Source organism: Monodelphis domestica, chromosome 3 (assembly GCF_027887165.1).
Source record: "Monodelphis domestica isolate mMonDom1 chromosome 3, mMonDom1.pri, whole genome shotgun sequence".
Taxonomy (NCBI): domain Eukaryota; kingdom Metazoa; phylum Chordata; class Mammalia; order Didelphimorphia; family Didelphidae; genus Monodelphis; species Monodelphis domestica.
In genome coordinates, this window is record NC_077229.1 from 49,506,444 (window position 1) to 49,524,101 (window position 17,658).

Here is a 17,658-nt window from a genome sequence, read left to right on the forward strand (position 1 = left end):
GCGGTGGCACAGCGGGAGAGGGGGCTGGGGCCTACCTTGTAGCCATTCTTCCATTTTCCATCAAGGAGCTCCTCACCCCGGATACGCCGGGCAACGTGGTCTCCCAGGCCGGCCAGCACCACCCTCCTCAGGAACGTCACCTGGCCCTCGGTGGGGGGCTTCATTTTGGGGTCCACAAAGAGGCCCGGGGTGTGTGAGCCGAGGGAGGTCACTGCGCAGGAGAGACCAGGGCTAGGGAGGGGAAGAGCGAGGGCCTGACTGCTCCCTGACACCTCCCAGGCCTCCCCAAGCCTTGGTTAACACGCGTGAAAAACGAGGATCTGCCCCGTCCTTGACTCAGCTGAGGCCACAGAAAGGCCTCAGGAGGGAGCTGGACTCAAGTCACCAGAGACGCCCATCTCAGACCAGTCCCTCCTGTGGGATCCCTGGGACCCTGGGACAGTCACGTCATCGCTGCCTCAGTTTCCTCAGCTTTAAAATGGGGATAATAATGGCACCTCTTATCTCCGAGGAGATCTGAATTATACAGTGCCCAGCACCAGGGTGCCCAGGGGAATAAACATCAGGGAGCACCCGCTCTCAAACTGTCTTTGCGGGTGCCCTGGGCCCTAAGAGGAAGTGGCTCTGCTGCTGCCCGGCTCTAAGGGGTGGCCCTGAGCAGGCCACTGCTCCCAGACGGCCCAGAGGACCAGCGGCCAGCTGCAGCAGCTACAGCTTCCTTCTCTGCACCTCGCTTTCCCCATTTATCCCCCAAAGGGCATCTGCTCCCAACCATGGACTCCCAATGGCACCTGTGTGCTGGAGCCCCGTGGAGGGAGGGGAGCGGCTCAGAGGCTCGAGGTGGGGGGACCTCCGGCTCTTCTGAGGCCTCCTACAAAGGAGCTAAGGTGGGTACCTGCAGTGGTCAGCTGCCCCCGAAGCCGCCGGACCTCCATCATGGCCTTGTAGCGCAGTCCGTTGGTGTCACAGAAGTGGGGTGTGCAGCCTGAGAACTCGCAGGCCCCCACGGCGCCTATGGGATGAGGAGGAGCAGGCTTAGCCCATCCCCACCCCTCAATCACCTGAGCCTGGCTGGGGGGGGGGGAGCCCCACATACCGAGCAGCACCATCATGTCTCCCAGCTTCAGAGAGGGCCCCTGACCCGCCCACAGTCTCTGCATCTGGGACACTCGTGCCTTCTTGCCCTTCAGCTGGGCCTGCTCCTCCTCGCTGGCCGCCGGTCTGCAAGCACAGGCCCATAGACGCCAATGACAAAGGCAAGGCCTCCCAGCCCTTGAGAAGGGCCAGGGGCTCCCCACCGCCTCGAGGGAAAGAGCCAGAAGCCCCTTCCCATGGGGCTCCCACCACCCCAGCCTCCTTTCCACTCCTGGGGTGAGCCCCCAGAAAGGCCCTGCTCCAGGGGAGGCCGGACCCTCCTTCCTCCACCACCTCTCTCAAAGCGAAGCCATGTGCACACATACATTTGTGTGTATGCACACACGTGACTGCAGACGTGTACAGACATGTCCCAACCCCGCGGTGTGCCTGTGCCTGCACCAGCCATCCAAACACGCATGTATACACAGGCTATGCAAGTGAAGGAAATCATTCTATATGTACGTAGGCATGTGTAGAGAAACACATCTCTAAGCTTAAGTATTTTACTGTAGACATCAAATAAGCAGGTCTAAACAACTTGCGTATGTACGTAAAACAAAACAACCACGTGTGACTGCTGGATTCACACAGACAGACCAAGATAAACGTGCTGCTGTTCCGTCCGGATCCCGGGCAGCCACCCACCTGTCGAAGTCCTCGAAGAGCTCCCGGATGGTCATGGCGGCCACGATGGTGATGACGTAAGGCAGGCACTCATGCTGCTGGCTCAGGGCGAGCATCTTGGCGTAGCGGGGGGCCACGGGGAAGGCGGCCATGATCTTGCCCAGGGGGCTGATGGGGCAGCTCAGCTTCGCCCCCTGCAGCTGCTTCACCCTGGGGAGAACGGAAGGGAGGGAGCCATGGGCGACGCTGGGCATCAGGGAGGGCAGAGGGAGGCCGTGGAGAGGAAAGGGTCAGGCCGCGGCCCCCAAGCCTGGCCACCTCCTTTTCCAGAGAATAAACTGAGGCAGACAGCAGTGAGGAGACCCACCAAGAGCACATGGCCAGGAGTGTGAATTTGGGTCTCTGGGCTTCCCTTCCCCATCCAGCTGGCTAATCCCAGTCACTGTGTCTGCTGTGGCAGGAGGAGAACCAGCTGGGCCAGCTCCCTTGCCTTGGGGGTCCTGATGCCCAACACCCACCCACGGGCACGTACCTTCCAGTCTGGGGGGGCTCCCGCAACGCCCCAAGTGCGATCAACAGCTCCTCTGCAGAGACCAGGGCCTCCAGGGGTGGAGGGGATGGAAATGGGAAGTTGATGACCTAGAACACAGGCAGGTAAGAAAAGGAATGAGAAGGAAGGCAGGGAAAGGCCAGAGAGGGTGAGCCGGGTTCAAGACTGGGGCCTACGGCTCCCCCCACGCCATCCCCTTGACATCCTTTTCGGCCATAGCTGTGATTTTTTTAACCCTCCTCTCCCATCGCAGACTCAGTACTGGGTATTGGTTCCTGGAAGAAGAGCAGTAAGGGCTGGGCAAGGGGTCACCGGCCCCTTGTGTGCCTGAGGCCACCTCAGAACCATCTCCAGGCCTGGCTCTCTACCCACTGAGCTGCTCTTCGGTTTCCCCGGCAGACTGAGTTCTTGGACAGCAAAGACTGCTTTTTGTCTTTGTATCCTCGGCTCTCGGCCTGTTTAACAGATGCTCCTTGACTTGACCTCTGCCGACTGAGCCAGCACCAAGAAATGCAGATGCCCAACGGGAGACTGAGTCTGGCTGGAGCCAGGGACATGGAGACCCGGGGCTGCCCCTTCCATGGTGAGGCTGTGTGAATGGGAGGGCAGGTGGGACACTCCCCTCCGGCCCCTCCCTCACCACCTTCCCAGCCCAGCAGTAGCCTCCAGTCTCACTGTCTAATCCTCAACCTCTCCTGAGCTGCGGGGTACTCGCACACCTGACCCCATGAGCCAGGGTTCACCTCTGCCCTTCAGCCCAAGCCCTGGAAAAAGCTGGGGTCCTTGCAGCCTCTACGTGTCCCCTTGCATTTAACCCTCTGCAACATGGCCTCCAAATTCATGATCCGACAGACCCGGCTCTTTCCAAACTTACTGGTCGATATTCTCTTTTTTTAGACCCTTACCTTCTGCTTAGCCTCATTACTGTGTCAGTTCCAAGGCAAAAGAGCAGTAAGGACCAGGCAATGGCGTTAAATGACTTGCCCAGGGCCACACAGCTACAAGATGTCTGAGGCCACATTTGATCCTAGGACCTCCCAACTCCAGGGTTGGCTGTCCACCCAGCTGCTTCCACCAGAGACCTCCAGTCAAATCTAATGGCTTTTGTTCATCCTTTGGGAGTTCTCTGCAGCCTATGGCACTGTCAGGCCATCCCATCTCTGATCATCCCCCTCTGACTCTGAGATATCTCTCATTATGAATCAACATTGTCCTGGTATCGAGTCAAGATCCGCTTCTCCACAGCTTCTTCCTGCTGCTCCCAGTGTTGATCCTGGTCACCATTAATCAATCGATCAACAGGCATTTATTGCTCTCTGGGATCGGCACTGGGGAGGCAGATCAGAAGGCCCACTTGCTTTTTAAAGTCTTTTGATTTTTTAATCCCACATGGAAAACTTTACATCCATGTCTAGTACATCCCCCTGTTGGGATGAGCCAACATTCTGAAATCTCTGAGCCTGATGCTGTCCCTGCGTGTGTTTAGCCATCTCCCCCCCACGCCAAGTAATGTCTGGAAGAGAAAAGCCCACCAGCACTTCCTTTAACCAAGGCACTAACATGGAAGTCACCAGAGCAAGGCTTTCCCCAGCCATGCCTGAAGCATGTCTCCTTCCAAAGTGACCTCCGGCCTCAGTCCAGCAGAGAGCAGGAAGCTAGGAATGGCCCACGAAGCTTTCCCCTCTCCTTCAGGGGATCCCCCTTCCCTCCTGGGACATTCTCCCATCTCACCTTTTCTATGTTCAAAGCTTTCATCTGAAGGACCAAATCCTCAACGGGTCTCCGGGTGATTTCAGGAGGAGAAAACTTCTCAAAGTCACTGTAAACGGCTGACGAGTAGAGTCTGTGGGGAACAGAGAGCCTGCTCGAAGCCCTGGCTGAGACTCTGTGCCTCCCTCTGCTGGGTACCCCATGCTCATCACTACTCGGGGAGCTCAAGGTTCAGTCCTTAGAAGCTAGTTTTGGGGGCAGCTGGGTAGCTCAGTGGATGGAGACAGAAGGTCCTGAGTTCAAATGTGTCCTCAGACACTTTCTGTGTGACCCTGGGCAAGTCACTTGACCCCCATTGCCTAGCCCTTACCACTCTTCTGCCTTGGAACCAATACTCAGATCTGATTCCAAGACAGAAGGTGAGGGTTATTTATTTTATTTTTTAAAGGTTAGCAAAGCCAGATGAAGAAGGAGGTGCTGTCAGGAGACATCCCTGGGGGCAACCAAAAGACCCTGGCTGCAAGATGAGACTGACCTTGGAGGCCTCTAAGTCCAAACTCTCTGTTTCACAGGTCAGGAGTGAAAGGTCCAGAGTGACTTGCCCCAGGTCCTCAGCCTCCCTCCTCAGAGCTCTCTCCCCGTCTAGTCCCCCTCTGCCCTGTCCCATCGCTCCCTCCCTACCTGTAGCAGTGGCCTGGCTCTGTTCTCCCAGCTCTCCCAGCCCGCTGATCAGCCGAGGCCTGGGACACCCAGGTTACTCGGAAGGAGGACACGCCAGTCACCCTGTCATAAAACCTCTTCTTGACTTTGCCGCAGTCGACCACGTATTTGATGCCAGGGATAGTCAGGGACGTCTCAGCCACGTTGGTGGCTACAACACACAATCTCCGGCCCTCTGGGGGAGGTCTGAACACCTAAGGTGGAGAGAAGCAATGAGGGCTCCAGGACTGGCCCAGACCCAGGCTTTCTTGGGGAGGCCTGAGGACCTGAGGTGGGGAGAAGCAAGATGGGAGCTCCAATCGCAGGGACCCAGGGTCCTGTGGGGCAAGGAGAAGTGAAGATGGGAGCTCCAGTCCCAGGGCTGGCCCAGATCCAGGGCCCTCCAGGTTGGGATTGACTCAAGTCCAGCCCCAAGGAGCTAGAAAGGGCGTTAGGGAGCATGACGTGTGAGCTGTATTTTTCCTGAGAAAATCAGGCTCAGAGTATGGATCGTGCCGAGGTTTCATCATGAAACGCTCAGTGCCTCAGCGACTGCCTGGTCTAGGGACACCCAGACGATCCCAACAGTGATGGCCCAAGCCTGGCCTCCCCTGAGGCTCACTTAAAGCCCATCTCCTTCCCCCCACCTCCCTGATGGTGCTTTCCAGTTTATCTTGCATGTATGTGGTTTGCACATAGCTGTCTCCCCCCAGCAAGACTGTGCACTGCTAGAGGGCAGGGATTGTTTTTTGCCTTTTTTTTTAATGCTAAGCCCTGGGCACAACACCTGACAGAAAGCAGGAGCTTAATAAATGCTTATAAATAATATATAATATTAAATTTATAATTTATATATATTATTATATTATATATTTTATATTTTATTATATATAAATATTATATAATTATATAAATATATAAATATTATATAATTATATATTTTATATATTTATATATTATATATAAATATATATTATATATTATATAATTTATAATATAAAATTTAAAAAAAATAAATAAATAAAATAAATACTGAGGGGCAGCTAGGTGGCTCAGTGAATAGTTAGATCCTGGGTTCCAATCTGGCCTCAGACACTTCTAGCTGTGTGACTCTGGACAAGTCACTTAACCCCCACTCCCAAGCTCTTACTCTCGTCTGCCTTGGAACCAGTACTTAATAATCATATCTAAGAAGGGAAGGGTTGCAAAATAAATAAATGCTCTCAGATGTGGGAGATCACCAGCCGCACCCAGCTTCCTTGGCAAGAAGGCCCATTCTTGGGGCCCATACATCTAGGCCAAACAGGATTGCCTCCAGCAACTTCCACCCACTGCTCCTGGTCCTGACCTCAGAGGCCAAAGGGAAGGAGCAAAACCAAGATTCCAACCTCAGTTGCCCCATCTCATCCAAAATGTTCACAGATTTAGAGTGAAAGAGTCCTTAAAGGCCATCCATCAAATCTAATCCTTTCCAGTTTACAGAGGAAGAAGCTGAGGCCACAAGGGAAAGAGAGGTTCATGGTCACACAGCTAGTAAAAGGCAGAATGGGGATATGAACTTGGGGTTTTTAACCCCAAATTCACTGCTTCCCTCCCTCCCACTCCAATAATAAGCATCTCTTGCTGCCTCCTCCTCCCTAAAACAGAAAAACAAACCCTTATAACAGGGAGGATCCCAGTGAAACAAACAAATCCCTGCCTGCCTCCCAGCAGCCTCCTCGTGATGGGGTATTCCAGCCTCTAAAAAGAGGCCCAACATGACCAACGTAAACCCTCCAATTTAACTTCCATCCAACATAAAGTCCTGGTGACAGGGAGACACCCCTCAGCTCTGAGCAGGCCCAGGAGGCCCCCAGAGTGGCTAGGGCTGCCGTGTGCTCGTGTGTTCTTACCTGCGCTTGCTTCTCTGGAGCCAACAGCGAATAAAGTGGCAACACGTGAAGGGGGAGGGAAGCATCTGGCTTCTCACCTGTGACACAAAACAAATGGGCTGAGGTCAGGACAAAGCACTGGGCAGACTGGCTCCCACACTCAGAGACTGCATCCTGAATACCAAAAGTATGTAATTAAATGTTAATGGTAAATAATATTATTGATTGTTCATTATTAAAGGGGCATTTAGGTGGTACAGTAGAGAGCCCTGGGCTTAGAATCAGGAAGACTCATCTTCCTGGGCTCAAATCTAATCTCAGTCAGGTGAGTCTGTTTGCCTCCATTTCCTCATCTGTCAAATAAGCTGGAGAAGGAAATGGCATACTGCTCAAGTATCTCTGCCAAGAAAACTCTAAATGGGGCCCCTGAGTCAGGCACAACTGAAAATGACTGAACAATTTTTTATAATTTATAATAATTTATATAATATAATATAATTTAATTTATATAATATAATAATTTATAATTTATAATTGCTATTTTTATCTCAGGTACCCGAGCCTTCAGTTCTCCCTCTAGTCCTCACCCTATTGCAACCCAAAGAATTGGGAAGGTGGGAGAAGCTTCCTGGGGCTTTAGCTGAGCTCTGACAGAAGCCAGAGAAGGAAGGAGGCAGAGTTCCAAGCACAAAATAGTCCCTGCCCTCAAAGAGCTCACATTTTCATATGATTTCAATGTTGTTTGAACTTTATAACAACCTTGTAACAACGATGGGGCTCTTATTATATTCATTTTATAGATGAGGAAACTGAGACTGAGAGCAGTTATCTGACTTGCCCAGGACTGAGTGAGCTCCTAAATATGAGACAGAATTCAAACTCAGGTCTTCCTGACTCGAAGTCTAGAGCTCTATCCACTGTACCACACTGCCTAACAAGAAAAATAAAAATAATAATAATAATAGCTAGCACTTATACAGTACAAAAATGTTCACATTTGATCCTCACTCACAATAACCCTGGGAGCTAAGTGATACTATTATTCCCATTTTACAGATGAGGAAAACTGAGGTACAAAGGTTAAGTGATATAAGCGTCTCAGGCAGGATTTGAACTTAGGCCATCCTGAGTCTAGGACCAGTGCCCTATCTACTACACTACAGTAACAGCTGACATTAACAAGAGCACTTTCTGGGCCTTATCTCAGCCCATCTTCACAATGATCTGGGAGGGAGGGAGCTAAAGCAACACTCAGAGGTCATGTCATTTGCCTAAGGTCACACAGCTAGGAAGTGTCTGAAGGGGGATTCAAACCCAGCTCCCTTCTAGCCAGAAGCCCAGAGCCCCAACCACTGGGCAATTCCACAGAAATGGGTGGCAGGAGCAAAGCCCACTGCCAGGGGCAGGGAGGCATTGTAGCGGGGAGGGGGGTGGGGGGGTGTTTTCGGAGAGAAAACACTCAACCTTCTTCGTTTTCTTCATCTCCCAGGTCTAGATCAAGGTCAGATCCCAAAGCATCGTCTTCCTCGTCCATTTCTGATTCTCTGTCCTCATCGCCTTCATCCATGGGCAGTGCCGAGTAATTATCCAGATCAATCCTGGGCAAGGCCTGTGGGGAGAAGACAGCCTAGTACTGCTCTCTGCCAGGAAGCCTGGGGGCCAGGAGGGGGAGATGCACTGAGCTGACACATCAGGTTAAAGGCAGTGGGGGTGGGGGGGTGAGGGAAGGGGAGGGTTGTCTTTTTTTGCCCTTGACCCCTCAGACCCCTTCTGTCCTTCTGATGGAGCCTTACGGGGCCCCTTCTCACAATAAGGCTGTGATATCCCTGAAGCAAATGATTCACTTTTGATTAGAGCAGGAGCTCTTAACCTGGGTCTAGGAATTTGTTTATTTTAAATATATTTTGATGACTATATTTCAATATAGTTTCCTTTGGCACCAGTCAACCATCAGGTAATCAATCACACGGTGCCCAGGGTTTCCAGCTTTGCCTTCTATAGGTCTGTCCATTGATGCCCTAGACTATGTTTTCATTTTATGCATTTAAAAATGTGATTTTGACAGGGGTACTGCCCAAAAGGCCCAGGACACACAAAAAGGTTCAGAACTGGGGCCGCTGGGTAGCTCGGTGGATAGAACACCAGACCTGGAGCTGGGAGGATCTGGTTTCAAATCTGGCCTTCAGATACTTCCTGGCTGTGTGACCCTGGTCACTTAATCCTAATTGCCTCATCCTTCCTGTTCTGCCTTAAAATAGTACTGAAAAAAAAAAAAAGATTTAAGAACTTCCAAGTCAGAGGTTAGGGAAAAGAAGGATGTCTTTTTCTTTCCCCAACTTTGTGGAGCCCTGGTTAAGAACCTCTGGCTGAAAAAGACCCAAAGCCTTGAATCTCTGTGTTCTATCAACCTCACTGTCTAATCCTCACATACCAGACCCAAATATTTCCTCCAGTTCAAAAAGCTGATGTGTTTTTAAGGGCACAGAGAAGGGCGCATGAGAAATTGGCTGGACTTCCCGTCACCCGCCCAGAAGGAAAATGCTTTCTCTTCCCAACATCCTCATGGCCTGAGCCGTGTTTCAGGGGCCAGCCTTGCTGAGCCACGAGCCCCCACTTACGGGCAGCCCCAAGGAGCCACCCCGACATTAAGTATTAATGCCTTCTGCATCAGCCCCCACCAGCACCAGGAGAGCCTGTAAGTCTGGTCCTTAGTGGGGAGAGACCTGACCTCCCAAGGGCCCTTTGTCCATGCTAGATCTGCCTGGTTCAAAAGGGAACAGGCTTCTAAATGTTTCAGACATTTTTAAAGCATTTTGGTCTGATTTTTTATGGAAATGATATCATTGAAAATGACAACCACACCCAAGACTGTGGGTCCAGGGCAAATCTAGGCTGCAGGTCAGGAAAGGGGCCTGCCCAGGCTTATGGGTGGGAGCAGCTGAAGGCCACATGTGTGATCCCAGAGAGAAGCTCCTTGAGGGCACTTTGGTTATGTCTGTATGTCCTAGCACACAGCAGACACTCAACAGGATCCGAGATCTGGGCCAACCTCCTTCATTTTACAGATGGGGAAACTGAGGCCCAGGAAGGTTAAGGGACTTTAACAAGTTCACAAAGGTTTGCATCAAGTGCCACAGGGAGGAACTAAACCTAGGACCTGTATACCCAGGCTGAGTTTCTCCTACAGGACCATGGTGAATTAAGCCAAGGAAAGGGCCCATCCAGAAGCTTTGAGTAATTTGGGAAATAGTTAAGATTCTGGCTTCTGGGGTAACCCAGGCTGAGTGTTGGCAAAGGAGCAGAGGGGCACCCGAGCAGCCTGGGGCATGCCTCTCTTAAATCTAGGCCAAGGAAAAGCCACAGTGCCTGCCCCATGTGGCGTAAGAAGTCCCAGGACAGTCTTGGCTTTTGTGCTGGAGAGAGGTCTTGCTCCAAGGCTGCAGGGACAAGGCAAGGGCACAGAGCTATGCCTGGGGAAGGGGCTGCCCAGAAGACCCTTCTTTGGCACCTGAGGCTGCACAGCAGCCCCTGGTCCTATCTGGGCCATGTATAGAGCCAATGACTTACCGCAGGGGCCTTCTTAGAGCGAGACTTTTTGAATTTTCTCATCTCTTCCACAGAATCTTCTTTCTCTTCTGTTCCTTTAAGAAACAAACAAGAGAGGGAGACTTGGATTCCTGGGCTCGCTCCTCAATAAGGCAGGTAGCCTGACATTGTCTGTTCCCTTGCCCAGCCCTGGATGTGGCAGCCTCAGGCACAAGCTGTCAGGTTCTCCGGGGAACACATACCCCAGGTCCCACTGCCCACTCTAGCCCACACCAATGTCCCGGCAGACCCTCCCCCATGGGACACATAGAAGAGCTTCTCTCTCGTCCTGTCCCTCAGCCATTCACTATTTAATGAGCCCCGGGGTCCTGCTGGCGTACCCTTGGTGCTGCCTCGGTGGCACGGGAAGGCTCTTCGGAGTCTCCGGCAGAGGGAATGCACCTCCGCCTGCCCTGTCAGGAACACCAAGATACCTCCTGGGGGGAAGAGGAACAAGAGCTGATGATGTCAGTCTGAAGGCCACGAGGCAGGAGCTGCTCACCCCCACCAGCTGGTGCCAGGCAGGGGGTCCAGAGGCCAAGTGGGTGCTCTCCGTAGAGCATGCAGGCCTCGTCAGGGCATTTTACCTCTACAAGTTCACAAATGAAAGACCTGGGGGCTATTTGGGCTGGGGAAGAGGGCATTCAGGGGCAGGGAGGGGGCAGGAAGGGGACAGGAAGGGCCTCCCACGGGAGAGGGGTTGGACTTCTTTAGTCTGGCCAGAGAGCCTATAATCAGGAGTGATGGGGGGAGGGAGTGCAGCAGGACTGGTTTTGCAGGGGCCTCTATCAGGGAGTCCTGATTTAAGTAGGGATCGGTCAAGCCAGCCCTTACAGTCCTCTTCTTGTTCTGATGTTCTGTGAAATAATCTTACAGAGCGAGCAGGATGAGTGCTGTCACTCCCACTCTACAGAGGTGAGGAGGGGGGAAAGGCACTTTGTGGAAGAGGGTACAGAGGGTAGGTGACTTGCCCAAGGTCACACAGCCTCTCAGTGACAGACCCCAGGCTGCCTGACCCCTCTAGGACAGGGCAGCCTCCCCCACACCACGGGCCACAGCTTCCAAAGGAGGGAAGAGGATCGTCCGGGCTGGTACCTCACCTGGAGGTAGCATTCGATGGATCTTGCAGACTTTTCTGAAGCACTCGCCACTGTAGTCCTGGAGGGGCGTCCTCTTGTTAAAGTGGACAGTCACGGGAAACTGCCTGGCATCCACCTAGCAACAAGGGCAATGTTGGACTATGGGCCCACAGGGGCTGCCTCAAAGGGGCATGGGCAGCGCCAGGAAGGCGTGAGCTCCCCATGGCTGAGGGTCTCCAAGTAGAAACTTGTTCCCTGGGGTCCCTGCCCAGCCAAAGGTAACAGCATGTGTGAACAAGACGCTTCTCTGGCCTTCTAATTTACAACCACAGAAGGTCACCACCACCCCATTGCCTCATGAGCACACAGGACCTTAAAGGTCGGGGGTCCAGATAAAAGAAACTGAGGCCTGGAAAAGCTAGGCACGAGTGACCCACCCAGGGTCAGCAGCATTCCTAAATCCCAAATCCCTGAAATGATCCAACCGACTCCCGATTGCTAGATTCCCGAGCACCCTGGGAGAGTTGGGGCTGAATGTTCCCCAGGGTCTCTGGCAAGGGATCACCCCCACTTCCTTCCTGCCCAGGCCCGGCCAGGAGGAGCCTTACCTTTACAACTGGGGGAGGCACTGAGAAGAGCCGCGAATTCTGGGTGAAGTCTTCCACGCGGAGCGTGGCCGACATGATGAGCAGTTTCAGGGGCTGCTGCTTCTGGGGAGACACAGACCCACCACAGTCACACCAGGGCCAGCACACAAGACGCCTGGCTTCTTAGGTGACCTGTCGAGGGGCCCTGGCCAGACTCAGCACACGTTCATGAGGTCCACTGAAGGTGACCACAGCCTGGCCCTGGGACGGCACGGTGTGAAGAACTTGACGAGGAGGCTCTCCCACAAGGAGGCTCCACGATTCCTCTGCATCTTACAGTCTTAACAAAGAGGGTTAGTAACTTTGCCAGAGCCATGCAGCCAGGATGGACCAGGGGCAAGATTTGAACCCAGGAACAGAAGACCGAGGGGTTAAGTTTTATTCCAGCTCTGGTCTTTACCAGCCACTCACCTAGACCAGAGACCACATGCTTCCACCTACAGAACACTGGGGCCCTCCGCCCTGGTTAGGGAGGAGGACCTTGTGGCGACACCATTCCTGGTAGACTCCTTCCAGGCAACCATGACATCCTCTGGCCCTCCCCTCTCCCCTTCACTGCCCCATTCCGGAAGCATCACTGAATCAACCCTGGCAAACAGCAGAGGTGCCCCTGGGGCTGCCCTCTGCCTACCAGGCCGCTACCACTGCCCCAAGTGAATGGAAGTTCACAGGCTGATGTGAGGACAGACAGGTCAGCAGAACTAGGAGCGCCACGCAGCACAAGAAAGAGCCCCGAGTACAGAAGAACCAAGAACAGGCCTGGCCCCAATAAGAAAAACGAGAAGACTCCACCCCCAGCTCCTTTGCAGAGGGACAGACCCCACCTCCAGATACAGAATGCTGCAGATGTCAAAATCTTTTGATCAATTAGTCACATTTGCCGAATTTTTTTTCTTTCTCGTTTTAAAAATTATTAGTTATGGGGACAGCTGGGTGGCTCAGTGGATGGAGAGCCAGGCTTAGAGACGGGAGGTCCTGGGTTCAAATCTGGACTCAGACACTTCCCAGCGGTGTGTCCCTGGGCAAGTCACCTGACCCCTATTGCCTAGCTCTTGCAACTCTTCTGCCTTGGAACTAATGTACAGTATTGACTCCAAGACAGAAGGTAAGGGTTTAAAAATAAATTATTAGTTATGGGGCAGCTAGGTGGCTCAGTGGACAGAAAACAGGGCCTAGAGATGGGAGGCCCTGGGTTCAAATGTAGCCTCAGGTACTTCCTAGTTGTGTGACCCTGGGCAAGTCACTTAACTTCCATTGTCCAGCCCTTACTGCTCTTCTGCCTTGGAATTGATACACAGTATTAAGGGAAGGGTTTAAAAATAAATAAAACTATTTATTATATGGAAGGCTTTTTTGGAAAAAAGCAGGGAAAGGATCAAGAAAGTCCAATATGAAAACAAAACAAAAATTTATCTTTTAAAATAATGTAAGCTTTTTAAGGGCAGGACTGTCTTTATTTTTGTATTTGTATTCCCAGCACTTAGTCCAAAGATCAGCATACAGTAAGTGTTTAATAGTTGCTTTTTTTTCCACTCATGTATAAATGGTTTAACGAACTCAGATATTCCAAAATTTCCGCAGGGCTCCCACTCACCCACTGCAGAGAAGTCAGCTAATATAGTTTTCCTCTTTTTAAATAAAGTTTATAAAGCAAGGAAGCAGGGTGCCTATAAATAAACAGCTTCCTTCTAGTCACTCCCCAGTGGCCCTGGCTTTCTCAAGCTTCCAGGTAGTACAAAGCAGTCAGCATGGAGGATGAAGGGAACAAGGGGGAATTCTGTCAGGCTAGTCACCAGCGGCTTATTTACACAGCAACTCCTTATAATTAGGAAAGGAGCTCTCTGGAAGGCCCAGCACCTTCTCCTCCCCTGCCCTCTCCTGGCTGTCATACCTTTGCCCGAAGAGACACAATTCGAGACAAGAGGCCAATCAGAATGTCCGTGTAGACGCTTCTCTCGTGGGCCTCATCAATAATGACCACTTTGTACCTGGAGAGTAAGAAGTCCTAGGGAAGAGACAGGAAACAAAATATCAGAGTGGGTATTAGGCTCACAGGAAGGGAGGCCCTCCTCCCCGCTCTAACCCCAGGGCCATCTTCCCAGCTCAGCAATAGGCCATCATGACATCCTTCATCAATCCATCAATCAATAAACATTTATTAACAGCCTATTATGCTGCATGGATAGGGCAGTTATAAGCTTTCACCACTTTTATCCAAACTATAAAATTGAAATGATGAAAAACTTATTGAAAATAATATTTAATTCTGATGACAATAAATATTTGAGATGAACACAGCACTTTCTCAAAAGGGGATCTTAGTGCATTTTCTGCCCTAGGTTCAAATCCCACCTCCAACAATAACTGTGTGACCGTGGGCAAGGAATCTCCTATGCCTTAGTATATTCCTCTATAAAATGAGGGGTGGGACTTGAAGGCCTCTCTAGTCCCTTCCAGCTATAAACATAACTGTCAGGTCTTGTGATTCTCTGACCAATGAGTGGAGCAGAGATTCTCATTTGGCAGAAAAAAATGGAGGCCCCGGAGTTAAGAAGGCCTGGTCCTGACACGGTTATAGCCGCGAGCAGTCCTGGAGATGGGCTCAAATCTCTGGATGGGAAATGGCCATGGAGTGAAGCCCAGGTCTTCTGCTCTGCTGGGGACACAAGAAGCTAGACAGTTATCCCAGGAGAAAAAAGGAAACAGGGAAGTAGCCCAAAATGAATAATTTTGATAATAATTGATGGAAATAATTCCATTGATGGAAAAATGCGGGCATTTCTATAGCATTTTAAAGTTTCTGGAGGTATTATCCATTGGTTCATCTGAGCCTCATAACGATGGGAGGCCAGTAAAGCGGATGTTGTCATCTCCATTTTATAGATGAGCAAACTGGGACTCAGAGAGAGGTAGGTAATTTGCTCTGTGTGCCTCAGTTGGGGGTGTAAGGGTTGGAGTTGGGGTTTGAACCAGGTGTTCCTGACTCCAAGAGAATGATCTAGTCACTGTGGCAGTGGTGGTCCTGACTAAGGCCAGACTGAACAATAGTCTTGATAGTGGGCAACAGCGAAAGACATCCATGCCTGGAACCTGGCACTCAGAATGGAGGAAGAAAGTAGGATGGCAGCCAAGTGCACATTCATTCCTCCAGACACGAGCTGGGCTCTAGAACCTAGCAATAATCCTATGCCAAAGAATTCTGTACCCACACAACCATGCTAGGAGTTGCTGGTCACTTACGATCCCTGGAAAAACACTTTCTATGACATGGGGAGGTGTAATACCATTCTTTTTGAAAGAATTCCCATGGGCAATAACTAAGAGGCATCTTCTTGGGCGCAACCTCCTCTCCCCCATATAGAGCTCTCAAGAATTCTTAGAATTTCAACAATGTAATTACATTTATAAGGCGTTTATTAGGGGGCTCAGTAGACTGAAATCCAGGCCCAGAGACAGGAGGTTCTGGATTCAAATCTGACCTCAGACACTTCCCAGCTGTGTGACCCTGGGCAAGTCACTTGACCCCCATTGCCTAGCCCTTACCACTCTTCTGCCTTGGAGCCAATACACAGTATTGATTCCAAAATGAAAGTGAGGGTTCTTAAAAAAAAAAAAAAGCACTTATTAGGTGCTTCATGTGTGCTAAGCACAAGCACAGACAGAAATGAAACATTTCCTGTCCTCTAGAAACTCATTTCTACTGGAAGGATATAACACGCACACCAGGCAAGAACCCTGTGCAGCTCTAAGCCCTGTATAAAAGTGAATTCTCCCCCACATCAGGAGAGGACAGATGATGAGCAGCTTACCTTCTGGATCTCTCGGAGTAAGACTCCATCTGTCATGAACTTGACTTTGGTGTCCTCGGTCACATTCCCTTCATAGCGGATTTGATAGGAAACCACCCTGCATGGGAAACCCCCATATTGACCAGTCAGCAGAGCCCACGGGCAATCATGTCTCCCAAGGAAAACAGTGGCGTTTAGAGCCACCTTATACCTGGGGCCCTCAGACTGAAGCCAGAGGGCCTTCAGCTCACAGCCAGCTAGAGAGCCCCGAATCGCACTCAAAAATCCTCTCCGAGAAGCCCTCGGTGACCCCACTCCAATCTCGGCCTAGTTTCTCACTGTTGCATAGCTTCGTAGCTTTCTCTCACTTCAGATGCGTCTCTCCCATATCTCCCTGAAAAGAGCATCTCCCCATGGAGGGCAAAAGCCCTTCTTTAGATCTGAGGTAGGAAACGATGGACTGCCTCAGTGGGAGCAGTTCCCTCCCTGCTGGACATCTTCAAGCAAAGACTGAACCTCCACTGGCTGGATGTGTCATGATGGCAATTCTTATTCAGGTCTCCATCTGAAGAGGACCTCTTGGGACCCTGCCAATTCTGGAATTCTGGGCACTGGCTTCTGCCTGAAGTCTTCCATAGATGAAAGATGTGCTTCTGTACTTCTCCTCAACATTAGGAAGTTTTTTCTTATATCAAGTCTAAATACATCTACCTTGGGGGCAGCTGGGTGGCTCAATAGATTGAGAGCCAGCCCTAGAAATGGGAGGTCCCAGGTTCGAATCCGGAATACTCAGACACTTTCTAGCTGTGGGACCTTGGGCAGGTCACTTAACCCCCATTGCCTAGCCCTTACTGCTCTTCTGCCTTAGAACCACTACATAGTATTGATTCTAAGACAGAAGGTGAGGGTTTTTTAAAATAAACAAACAAATAAATACATCTACCTCCTGCTCCTGCTCCAGGCCCTGAGGATCACAAAGTAAGTCTAATCTCTCTCCATATGACAGCCCCTTAAATCTTTAAAACAGTTATAACTCCTTCCCCTTTCCCACCTTCCCTTCTCTTGACCAAACACCTCTGGCTCCTTCAAGCAATTCATGTATGGCCCATCCGTTGCCATCTGGTTACTCGATAAGTCATCAATGACCTTTTTAAACTGTTACCCAGATCTGGGCACCATCCTCAAGATGTGGTTCAAGCAGGTGTCCAGTGAGACTACTGATTTCTTGTTCCGAGCAGTTATGCCTCAGCTAATGCAGCTCAACATTCAGTTAGTTTTTCTGACTTCCATACTATTGGTTGGGGCGTCTTCTGTGACCCTCCTGCCAAGGGCTTAGCCTGGTGCCAAGCCCAGAGCAGGGCTGGATCACCTATGTTAATGCCATGAGAACTTAGGCCACGAACTAGAGACAGCTTCCTAAGTTATCTCATACTAGAAAAGGGATCCAGAAGAACCAGGCTCTGACCTCCTTCCACACCCCCACACCCCAATGCTCCTGTGTAAAGAGAACCCCTTCCTCCCAGGGTCGTGAACTTTCTGCTTGTCCAAACCAACCCATTAGCATGGCTGGAGCACTCCAAACAGAGGTCAAAGGTTAAGAGTCCTAGGATCTTGATCTGGAACTAAGGGTTACAGGTCCTGGTCAGAGAGACTTTGATTAGTTCCTTAGATGTGATAGACCAGCACACAGGGAAAGGAAGTGATGTGGATAAGAGGACTATAAAAAATGAGGCCATAGAGGAGATGGGGTGCTTCTCTGGAGGCCTTTCTGCAATTTGGCATTGATGGCTCGGGCAGAAGACACTCTTATGGGCTGGTAAGATTAAGGTGGTAGGCTGGGAAATATTTTTCTATTTCCTTCCCTCCTTATTTCTTTCTTAGACTATATTTATATTAAAATTAAATTGTTAAAAGCTACTATCATCCTCAGGACTTAAAGAGTTAATTATTTTATAAACGGTGACCACA

At 50.8% G+C, this 17,658-nt stretch overlaps 1 protein-coding gene across 1 annotated transcript in view; it reads right to left on the minus strand.

The window, feature by feature from the left end:
- The window catches only part of DHX37 (DEAH-box helicase 37), a 34,535-nt gene that overhangs the window by 6,111 nt on the left and 10,766 nt on the right, over nucleotides 1-17,658 (minus strand). The window contains exons 7-21 of the mRNA XM_056821903.1: nucleotides 15,712-15,808; nucleotides 13,794-13,907; nucleotides 11,864-11,965; nucleotides 11,277-11,391; nucleotides 10,518-10,613; nucleotides 10,159-10,232; nucleotides 8,056-8,200; nucleotides 6,613-6,689; nucleotides 4,703-4,935; nucleotides 4,043-4,154; nucleotides 2,294-2,400; nucleotides 1,783-1,971; nucleotides 1,097-1,221; nucleotides 896-1,012; nucleotides 36-211 (exon numbers count right to left, since the gene is read on the minus strand). Coding sequence (XP_056677881.1) covers nucleotides 36-211; nucleotides 896-1,012; nucleotides 1,097-1,221; nucleotides 1,783-1,971; nucleotides 2,294-2,400; nucleotides 4,043-4,154; nucleotides 4,703-4,935; nucleotides 6,613-6,689; nucleotides 8,056-8,200; nucleotides 10,159-10,232; nucleotides 10,518-10,613; nucleotides 11,277-11,391; nucleotides 11,864-11,965; nucleotides 13,794-13,907; nucleotides 15,712-15,808 — 1,879 coding nt within the window. The remainder of the gene's footprint in view (nucleotides 1-35; nucleotides 212-895; nucleotides 1,013-1,096; nucleotides 1,222-1,782; nucleotides 1,972-2,293; nucleotides 2,401-4,042; nucleotides 4,155-4,702; nucleotides 4,936-6,612; nucleotides 6,690-8,055; nucleotides 8,201-10,158; nucleotides 10,233-10,517; nucleotides 10,614-11,276; nucleotides 11,392-11,863; nucleotides 11,966-13,793; nucleotides 13,908-15,711; nucleotides 15,809-17,658) is intronic.